Here is an 11,367-nt window from a genome sequence, read left to right as displayed (position 1 = left end):
TGATGTGATATTATGAATAATCTCATATGTAGGCCCTATCTAAGAGGAGAAGAACAGAGAAGAAAAGAGAGAAAAGCATGACATACAAGTTTGAGAGGTTTTTGTTTTTATTACATAACAGTAAATTACTCTTATACTTACCTATTTCTACTTCCTCCGTTTTTTTTAACATGTTACACTTTTTATTTTAGTAAGTTTTAAATTAGATATTACACTCTTATTTTGAGTAATAACTTCTCTTTATCGGTCTCCTATCACATGTTAATATAGGACCCTTTTGTTTTCTTTCCCTCTATCTATCATTCTCTCTCCTCTCCAAAAATTGTCTAAGGGCATGTTCTCTTCGGCATAAAACAGCTGGACTGAATTGAACTGAACTGATTTGAACTGAACTGAACTGAATTGAATTGAACTGAACTGAACTGAACTGAAATGAATAGTGATATGTGAGAGTAAAAGTATTGTCAAGAGCTGAACTGAACTGGACTGAATTGAACTGAATTGAACTGATCTGATCTGAATTGAACTGATCTGAACTGAATTGAACTGAATTGAACTGCACTGAACTGAATTGAATTGAACTGAACTGAAAATAAGCTGGGGAGAACAGGCCCTAAGAGTCCGTAATTTAAAAAGTGTAATATGTAAAAAAAAACGTAACTTTATTAAAAAATACTATTTTATTTGTGAGAGGTTTGGAATTTTTCATAGCCACCTTTATTTTAGTATCTTAATCACCTACCCCCATAAAAAAAAAAAGGGAAAGAACTAAACTTTATGACTTATCAAGTCGATTAGTGTCTAAATACAGAACACCATATGTCCATACACATCTCCATCTACCCTTTTTTTCAGTCTGTTTTTTCATTACAAATTAATAAACACAAGAATTTGTAACAAAACATGAGCATCCAAGGTAGCATCAATGAAACCCAACAAAGTTATGATCGAACAAATGATCTTAAGGCGTTCGACAAGCGAAAAACAGGGGTTAAAGGGCTTGTAGATGAAGAAACAAAGATTGTTCCTAACATATTTGTTAGACCAATTGATGATCGTTCCAAAGATTTAGATACTTGTCTTGAAAATTTAAGTGTGCCCATTATAAATTTTGGTCATGTTAATGAAAGTGATGATGAAGAAACATCAAAGATTGTAAAACAAATTATTTGTGCATCAGAAGAATGGGGAAAATCATGGGATTCCTTTGGATTTGCTAGATATGATGATTGAAAAGAGTAAAATGTTTCATGAACAAGATGATGAGAAGAAAAAGAGGTTTTATAGTCGAGATTCATCAAAGACAGTTACCTTTAATTCTAATTATGATTTTTATAAATCAAAGGCTGCAATTTGGAGGGATAGTTTGTCTGTCAATACTGTTAAGACTGGTGAACTTGATCCTCAAGAACTGCCTTCTATATGCAAGTGAGGATTTTTTTTTCTATTAAATCTTTGTTATAGTTCTAATTTGATATTTTGTTAGTACTACCTCCGTCCCAATTTATTTGCTACATTTTGCCATTTAGGTGTGTCCCAATTTATTTGCTACATTTGCAACTATTTCCATATATAATACATAGGTCCCACACTTTATTTACAAATTTGTCATCACTCCTTCCTTGATTTTTGTAAATATTTTTATATATAGTACATAGATCCCACAATTTACCTATTTGCTTTTTTGTTAATTCTTGTTATGGCAATGGTCCCCACTCCTTCCTTGGTCTTTGTGATAAAGCAAATGTAGCAAATAATTTTGGACGGATGTAGTATTATTTGGAGTAATTAAAGTATGGTATCAAAGCAAATTGTGAATAAAACTCAATTGCGTCTGAAAAACTTGGATAAAAATAACGTCAACCCACGACCCTTGAAATGAAATGTCGGAGTTTAACCATAAATTTGATACAATTTCAATGCTTAAAGTTTTGAAGTAAAACATAATGAAGTCTCATAGTTATATGTAATTATAAAAACATGTAGATAAACTTTTTGATCTTTAAGACTTTAACCCTTTTTTTTAAGTAATAACATTTGTTTACACGAATCACACTGAAATTATTATTTTTATAACCAATTTTTCATAAATTTTTTTTGAACAACTTATCATGCCATAACGTTTATTTTTCAATTTTGTAGTAGATTGAATATTACAAAAAATTGATAACATCAAATATATTTAATATTTATAACTAACCCGGGATATTACCCGGGGTAAAATGCTAGTTTGGTAAGCTAAATTATGAATGCATGCCAAACTCATATTTTGCTAATTGTAGTTAATGTTTGCTAAATTATGTATATTGAAAATTTTGATAGAAGTGAAAATAGATCTCGATTATTAGGAGGAGGAGAGTTCGGTCTACATATAAGTCCAAAAGAGGTTCCATACAAAATTAATCAACAATATTAGGAGTAATTCATCGATCTACTTTATACTATGTTACTTTATCTTCCGTGTGGAACAACTCACATATACACAACATATATGAAGTTTCAACATATACTTTTCATACCGAATAAATTAATGACAATAATTTAATAAATTACTCGTTACAAAAAATCTCACTCCCTAATATTCACATTTCATCCTCACACACAAAACAACCCTTAAGAGTGGTATGAACTAACAGCATGGCCCAAATCGTCAAATAAGACATTGTTGGCCAACGAAGGCCGTGTATAGAAATTAGGCCATCTACAAAAAAATATATGTTCGGCCCACATAACTGTTTCCGTTGTTCGGTCACGTAAAGTCAAGGCTGATCACTATTTAGCTAAATATCGATTAACTATGCATGCATTTTTAAGTTGTAATTGTAACTCATTTTTTAGCTTTCTTCCATAACCTTCAATTTGGATTGTAAAGATTGATTGGACATTAGAGATCAATCCTATTACTATATTTATACTACATTCGTTTCTAAATACATGCAATATTGAAAAATATGTAATCTTGTAATATTAACTTTGACGGTATTTCAAAGCTAATATATAAATACAAATGCTTTCATATAGTATATTTATGAATTAGTCTCGAAATGTATTCTAAAAAATCAATTTTATAAGTACTAGTAACGGGTAATTAATAATTTTAATAGTATGAATATTGCATTTGTGTGTGAAAATGAACATGTTGTGTGCATTTAAAGACGAAGGAAGTATAAACTGCAATACTAATTTGATTGGAAAAATTATATAAAAGTGGCATCTAAGACCTCTTATTGAAATTTAATCACATTATAATACTTTGTGGCTCTTTACATCCAAAAATAAGACTTTTACATAAACTATTTTTTGTACAGAGGAATCACTTGCCTAGAAACTGTTTCTAGGAACACAAATCTCTAGAGAAATCATACATTCATATTTCATATTATCAATTAATTCATAGAAAGTAAGAAAATTACTTAAAATAGATGATAAAAGTTAGATAGTTATACATCCATAGAACTATCTTTAAAAGATGAATGGTTGAAGGAAATAAAAAGGACTCAAAAAAAAGTTTTTTTTTTAAAAAAGATGTTTATTCTTGTATTAACTAGTAGGAAGAAAATGTTTGAATAGACAGTTTGGCACGAGACAAACGCTTTTCAACATACTAGTTTTTGTTCATCTATATGAGCTACGAAGATAGTACAAAAAAGAGGAGGGGAATTCGAACCTGCGACATATCATTCACAGAATCGCGGCATCTAAATCATAACTATTAGGCCAAGACATCCTTAGTTCAACATATATACTAGCTAGTTATGATGTTACACCTATCCATATTCATGATGAATCTTTTTGCAGGGACGTGATGTTGGATTATATTGACCATGTCACTAAATTCGGTGATATCATACTCATGCTGTTATCAATAGGTCTTGGACTAAAAGCAAATCATCTAAAAAATTTGGAAAGCACAAAAGCTTGGAATTTAGTTTGCCACTATTATCCAGCATGTCCAGAGCCAGAATTAACATTAGGCACAAGCAAACATTCAGATGCATCCTTCATTACAGTACTTTTGCAAGATCATATTGGTGGACTTCAAGTTCTTTACAAAAATCAGTGGGTTAATGTTAAGCCTGTACATGGTGCATTGATTGTTAACATTGGAGATGCACTTCAGGTTTGATCTTTCATTACTTATTCATCCTTTTTCCCTCATTACTTATTGACCAAATCTTCTCATATTATTCTTCAAAAATTACAATAATTTTATTTTATACGTACTATTGACATATCCCACTTTTACCGATAATTTCAACTAATGTTATTTTATAAATTGTTGCTCAATGATCGGACATTTCCAAATATAAACTTCTTATATTGTTCTACATATAAATATTTAAATACATATTTATAATCAACGCTATGAGTTGACAAACATAAAAGTCAAAATATTATTGTTTTAAGAACAAAGGAAGTATTTCAGAAGATTATATTGGTAATCGTGTTATAGTAAATATGTGATTTGGTGAATAAATCGGTTGAGTCTTGACTAAACTCTCTAAGCTGAAACTCGCACTAATAATTTTGAGCTTGACTTAATTCTAATCCTACTTACTTTAGGACTCGCTTGATTTTTTTTACTTCTACCATTGTGATTTTTTACACTATTCACGTTTTTACACAGTTAGCCTTTTATACTTCACCCCAATTGATATGATAACTGAACGTGTTAGATATTTACCTTAAGTTTATACTCTTATTGGACGTCATCAACCCTACTTAGACCGGACCAACCCTATTTAGACATAATCAGATTATAAATGTGTATATATTAGATTGATTAGATTGAATTTGTCTGAATGTATATATTCAAATTATAAATATTTTGTATTTTTCATTAATTGATTTTTCAATGTATAATTGCTCAAATATGCATGTTGCTAAATATGCCACATCAATATATAAAGCTGAAGGAGTAATAATTAGTTGCATTTTCTTTAAACAGATGATATCCAACGACAGGTTAAAAAGTGTATATCACAGAGTGATTGCAAATACTATTGGGCCAAGAATTTCGATTGCTTTCTTTTTCAAAGGCCTATTCTCCTCTCCAAAGTTATATGGCCCGATCAAGGAGTTATTATCAGAAAAACATCTTGCTATTTACAGAGAATTCACTCTTGAAGAGTTCCTCACGCACTTCATCTCTAGACCACTCGATCAGCCAGGACTTGATCATTTTAAGATCAATGGCTAGAATTTAGATAGGATGTTTGATGATTTATACATGATAAGTTTTATGTAAGTGTTATTATATGTCATCATAACTTGTCTTATAAGGTGCATGGAATGATGGAATATGTAAAATGTTGCATATGAGGTAAGTGAATAGATACTAACGAAGGGAGTATATATATATATATATATATATATATATGTATGTATGTAGAAATGAGTTCCTATGAGAATGCATACTTATGTGAGAAATGAGAATGAAGTTTATTCGATATAACTCTTATGAATAAGTGATGATGTAACTCTAACAAAAAAGTAATGTAACTCCAAAAAATGAATATAAGAAAAAAAAAAGTTCAAAAAAAATTTTTTTTTTTGGGCTCAAAATTTTTTAGGGAGGTATAACATGAACAAGTGTTGTAACTCTAATCCAATCGTGTGGTTGAGATTTATTCTCATTTCTCATGTAAGGAGCATTCTCATGTGATCTCGTCCCTATATATATATATATATATATATATATATGTTCACTCGCTCTAAAGCGAAAAGGGAAGAAAAAGAGCTTCACAGGCCACAACATGTGACTTGTGACAGAAGTATATACTTCCTCTATTTTTACTTAATTGAAACGTTTCCCTTATTTGTAAATTTTATATTAATCGCAACATTTTCTTATTTGATAGTATCTTCTCTGTATCTCTCTCATATCACATAACTACTTACGTTTTATAAGTATACAAATTCCATTTCTCCAAGCCATTTGTTTGTAGTCGATAATGTATCCACTTTTGTCATTTTTTTTTGGACTTATGATCACGTTCAGTGGATTTATTTATCAAATATGCTAATTCTTAAACCATCAATGAGGTGCGGAAGCCAAAATGCATGATCTCAACTTGCACTTATATATTTATATCTTATATCTACCAATATAAAGTCCAATCCAAAGTCTTTGTACTTATTACTCCTCATTAAGTCAATGAACTCTATTTCTCCATTTCAATCTAAGCAGCATGAACGGAATACAAACTAATTATGGTCGTACCAACGATCTCAAGGCGTTCGATGAACGATATTTTTTAAGAATAAACACTTTCAAATAAACACTTCTAGACGATATATATGTATAGGTAAACACTTTCAGATAGATAGATTTTAAATCTATCGTAACAATAACATAGTTATCTCAAGAATATAAGTATAAAATCCTAAGAATAAAACTAAAAATCTATGTTTTCTTCCCCCTTTCCCTTTCTTTAGGTCTTAATCCTTTTATCTTAAAATGATACTAATTCTACCAATTAATTAATGATACATTTGTTTATAGCTAATAATGCTTCCATTGGCCCGCCAATTTCTTTTCCTTTAATCATGTTTAATTGCTTTTCTTAATCAAATTTCCTTAGTCATCAACGTCATAACTCATACGGCAGCTAAAATGATACTTATCTATACTAATATATTAAAAGGCGTGCCTAAGCCATTTTACTCCATATAATCCACAACAATAAAAAAAAATTAGAAATTGCATAATGTAAGGTTTAATCCCAAAACCTCAAAAACATACCCTAAAATCTTAATTATAACCACTCGACCAAATAATAATTAGTGTTATCATCTTAAATTATAATATTAATAAATGAAAATTTTCCCCAGGGCATCGCCCGGGCCTAATAACTAGTTCTACCAATATACAGGAGTCTTTAGACAAATTTGTTTATATCCTAATCAACCAATGAACTCCATTTACATCTGATAATTTTCATCATCAAAACAAAAGTCTACTAGAATTATTGAACATCATTCTAAATACCATGGATGAAACACAAATAACTAACGATCGTCTCCTCAATCTTAAGGCGTTCGACGAACGAAAAACCGGGGTGAAAGGGCTGGTGGATGCAGGAACAAGTAGTATTCCTAGCATATTTGTACGACCAGTGGAGGATCGTTTAAAAGATTTGTGTACTTGTCCTAAAAACATAAGTGTGCCCATCATAGATCTTGCTAAAGTTGCTACTGAAAGTAGTGATCAAACTAAGATTGTAAAAGAAATGGTTAAGGCATCACAAAATTGGGGATTTTTTCAAGTGGTAAATCATGGGATTCCCTTGGAATTGTTGGAAAACATGATTGAAGGAACTAGGATGTTTCATGAACAAGATGTTGAAGCTAAGAAGGAGATTTATAGTCGTGATTTTCATTCAAAGAAGGTTGCGTATGTTTCCAACCATGACTTGTATAAATCAAAGGCTGCTAATTGGAGGGATAGTTTGTCTCTAAACACAATACATAGTGCTGGTGTATTTGATCCTGAAGAGCTGCCTTCAATATGCAAGTAAGTTCTTTTTACGTTGTTTCTAATAGACCGAGCCATCTTTAATATGTTGAACGCCCTCTTGCTAGGGTTGTAAGCGGATTGCGAAAAATTTAGAGTCCAATTCATTTCAGTCCAAATTTGTTGCATTAAATTGGACTGAATTTTTTTTTTGGACTGGACTCGAACTCAAATTTTCGAGTTTAAATATTTTCGGACTGGATTTAGACTCATCCTTTTGGAGTCCAAGAAGTCCAATACAATCCAAAAATATTTTTATATATAATATATATTTAATATATATATATATATATATATATATATATATATATATATATATATATATATATATATATATATAATATAAAAGATGTATGTGATTTATTTTATGGAATGGATATAATGAGCTTAATTTTTCAAATTCAATTATGAGAAAACATTGTGAAACATTGAATCTAAATCGGGGAACAAAATAATATAACAATCGGACTGGACTGGACTGGATTCAGACTCAACAAAAAATTATCGTACAAGACTGGACTGGACTCAAAAAATATTTGGATCGGGCTTGGACTCAATTTCTCGAATCCAAATACTTTAGACTGAATTTGGATTTGGCAGAGTTTAATCAAGTTCAATCTACTTATACCCCTATCTGTGATGAATTATAAAAATTATATCAAGTTAAAACTATAACAATATTCATACTAAGACTAATTTTTAAATACAGAAAAAAAAAAGTACATCTTAGGTCATTTGTGGTCAAAACAAACAATGAACATTTAGAACTTGCGGCCCTCTAAAATGAGGTGCTCTGTGTTTTAGGTAACTTTACCCACCTTATTACATCGGTACCTTATTAAACATTTATCTATGTACCTTATTAGATTGTTGTCAATATATTGTAATTTTGTTTAAAGAGAAATTTCATTAATTAAAGGTTAAACAACATCCACAATAGATATTAATAAAGAAAAACAAGATATAATTGAACAAGATCAAATCAAATTCGTCTTCCGAAAACTACAATGAACTCAATCGAGCAATATAGTGCGGTCCCCTTGTATTTGTTGAATCAAGCAGCTATTGACGAGGAAGTCTTTCATTCTGACATAGTTAATCGAGTCATGCTGACTGTATTCGAGTTTCTAATACTTTCATGGTGATAGTCTTGAACTTCAACCAATGAGAAGATTTTTCCTTACCTAAGACTAAAATTCCCCATATTAGGGCTCGAGAAACTCTCATAATAAAGACTAATTTATTCAACAAAATATAAAATAAACTAAGAACTAAAAGCAAGAAAAGAAAAGGGAACTAACCATGGATGAAATCATCCATGGCAGCCCGTAGTAATTGATTAAGAAGGAGAAGAGAGGGCGGCTAGAGAGAAACTAGGTTCTAAAATGCATTATTTGTTCTAGGCTTCTAGCCATATATTGTAATTAGTACTTCCTCGGTTCCTCCGTTCCATAATAAGTGAAACACTTTTTTTAAAAAAGCTCTCACATAAAAGAGAGAAGTGGTTCACTTATTATGAAACGGAGGAAGTACAATTCTATGTTGTTATTGATCACGTGGTGATTTTCCGCTTGGTGAAATGTACCGGTAAATGTTACTTGTTTCAGGGATGTAATATTAGAGTATGTCAAGCATATACTTAAGCTTGGTGACCACATACTTATGTTGCTATCAATGGGTCTTGGACTCAAACCACAATATCTTGCAGAACTTGAAAGTAGTAAAGGTTGGTCCTTAACTTGCCACTACTACCCAGCATGTCCACAACCACAACTGACATTAGGGCTCCGTTTGGTAGGGCGTAAAACGTTTTCCCGGAAAACTGTTTTCCTCTATTTTCAGTTTTACATTGTTTGGTTGGCAAAAGAGTGTAAAACCATTTTCCCTTGGGGTAAAATTACTCTCCCAATGATGGAAAACCATTTTCCTTTCAAAATAAAGGGAAAACTATTTTCCTTCTCTCTCTTGTACACTTCTCTCACTACCTCCTTACTTTCCCTTTCATTTTCCTTTCATTTCATCATTTTTTTACATCGAACCAAACAACGGAAAACTAATTTTGGAATTGTGTTTTCCATTGTAAATTGTTTTCCATGAAAATCATTTTACACTGAAAATATTTTACGCCCTACCAAACGGAGCCTAGGAGTTGATGGACATGCGGATATCTCATTCATCACAATACTTCTGCAAGATCAAATCGGCGGTCTCCAAGTTCTTCATGAAAATCAATGGGTTAATATTGAGCCTATCGATGGCGCCTTGATTGTTAACATTGGAGATGCACTTCAGGTTTTATATCTTTTCTCTTTTTCTAATTACTAACGAGTTATTAGGCCCCGACGATGCACTGAGTTATTAATTTTTTCATGTCAAACGAGTAGCATCTGATGTTGCGTAGTTCATTGGTTAAAACTTTACTATGTTAACTTGAGGTCATATGGTCGAATCTTATACGAAACATGATTCTAATTTTTTAATGTATGTTGATGACATGGATCGAAACGCTTTATTAAGTGTAAACTGATATTTTATAGGAAAAATTGACGATAGAGGTCTCAACTTTTGGTGATAATTTCTAAAAGGTCTGAACTATTGATTAACCTATGTAGGTCCCAACTTTAGGGTATTAACTTTTAGCGGGCCTTAGTGACTTGAAACTGGCTTAATAAGTCATAACTTGTAAAACTTGGGTCGTCACACCAAAAGGGTTAATTGAGGGAGGGAAGTAGGAACTAGGTGAGATTTTGAAAAAAATCGTCAGTTTTAAGTCACCGAGGCCCGCTAAAAGTTAAGACCCCAAAAGTTGGGACCTACACAGGTTAATCAATAGTTCAAACCTTTTAAAAATTATCGCCCAAAGTTCAGACCTTTATTGTTAATTTTTCTTATTTTATATGGTTAGGTAGATTTTTAGCTTTACATTGTAATGCATTATCCTAATAATAATTTTCATCTTACAGATTGTATCTAACAACATGTTGAAAAGTGCCTACCATAGAGTGATTGCCAAAAGTGTTGGACCAAGGATTTCCATACCCTTATTTTTCACAGGTTTTTTCTCATCTAAGAAAGTATATGGTCCAATTAAGGAGTTAACATCAGAAGAAAATCCACCTATTTATAGGGAATTTACAATTGAGGAGCTCCTGACATACTTCTTCTCCAAATCCCTTGATGAACTTGGAGTTGATTATTTCAAACTTGGATGAATGGCATGAAGATGGCGATTATATATTACGAGGGATATGTATAATAATCTATGAATGATTTTCTTTATGAATTCATGAAGGTTTATTGAAGTGTTTAATCTTATCAACATGGTTTTGCTGATTTAGATTTTTATTTGATCAAGATTGTTATGTATTTCTGGTTAGTTTTGATTTCTATTGTAGGTGCAATTATGTAACAGTTTCATTTAATAAATTCAATTTTACATTGATAAAAATGCTTTGGTAAAAACGCCTATTCTGAGTTAAGTTATCTGATAGTATGGACACTTTAATTTGTTGTAAAGAGCATAAATAGAATAGAACCCTTGATTTCTATTCTTTCATATTTATCTTTGAAATATATAAAAGTCACATATCTCACTTATAAAATAAAATTATTTATGATAGGTAATAACTAATAAGTAGTCATCAGGATGCATCAGCGAAAGTTAAGTCGAATGAGAACAAATCTATACTAATATATTAAAAGGCGTGCGTAAATCAGGAACGGTGCCACGTGGCGCTCTCCCTAGGGAGTTTTAGTTCATGTAATCCATGTACAATAAAAAAAATTAAAAATTGCATAGTATAGGTTTTGATCCCGTGACCTCAAGCTCATGTACTAAAGATTTAACCACT

At 31.2% G+C, this 11,367-nt stretch overlaps 1 protein-coding gene and 1 pseudogene across 1 annotated transcript; both read left to right on the top strand.

Moving 5' to 3' along the window:
• Positions 1–620: 620 nt before the first annotated feature.
• LOC130590870 (1-aminocyclopropane-1-carboxylate oxidase homolog 1-like) lies at positions 621–5,876 on the top strand (annotated as a pseudogene).
• A 69-nt stretch (positions 5,877–5,945) lies between these two features.
• On the top strand, positions 5,946–10,964 carry LOC104888084 (1-aminocyclopropane-1-carboxylate oxidase homolog 1). The gene is made up of 4 exons (XM_057393460.1): positions 5,946–7,516; positions 9,124–9,305; positions 9,663–9,808; positions 10,480–10,964. The coding sequence occupies exons 1-4, from the start codon at positions 6,993–6,995 to the stop codon at positions 10,726–10,728; spliced, it is 1,101 nt and encodes a 366-aa protein (XP_057249443.1). The 5' UTR covers positions 5,946–6,992; the 3' UTR covers positions 10,729–10,964.
• Positions 10,965–11,367: the final 403 nt, after the last annotated feature.

This window comes from Beta vulgaris, chromosome 3 (assembly GCF_026745355.1).
Source record: "Beta vulgaris subsp. vulgaris cultivar EL10 chromosome 3, EL10.2, whole genome shotgun sequence".
In the NCBI taxonomy this organism is placed as follows: domain Eukaryota; kingdom Viridiplantae; phylum Streptophyta; class Magnoliopsida; order Caryophyllales; family Amaranthaceae; genus Beta; species Beta vulgaris.
This window is presented reverse-complemented; position numbering and strand designations above follow the sequence as displayed.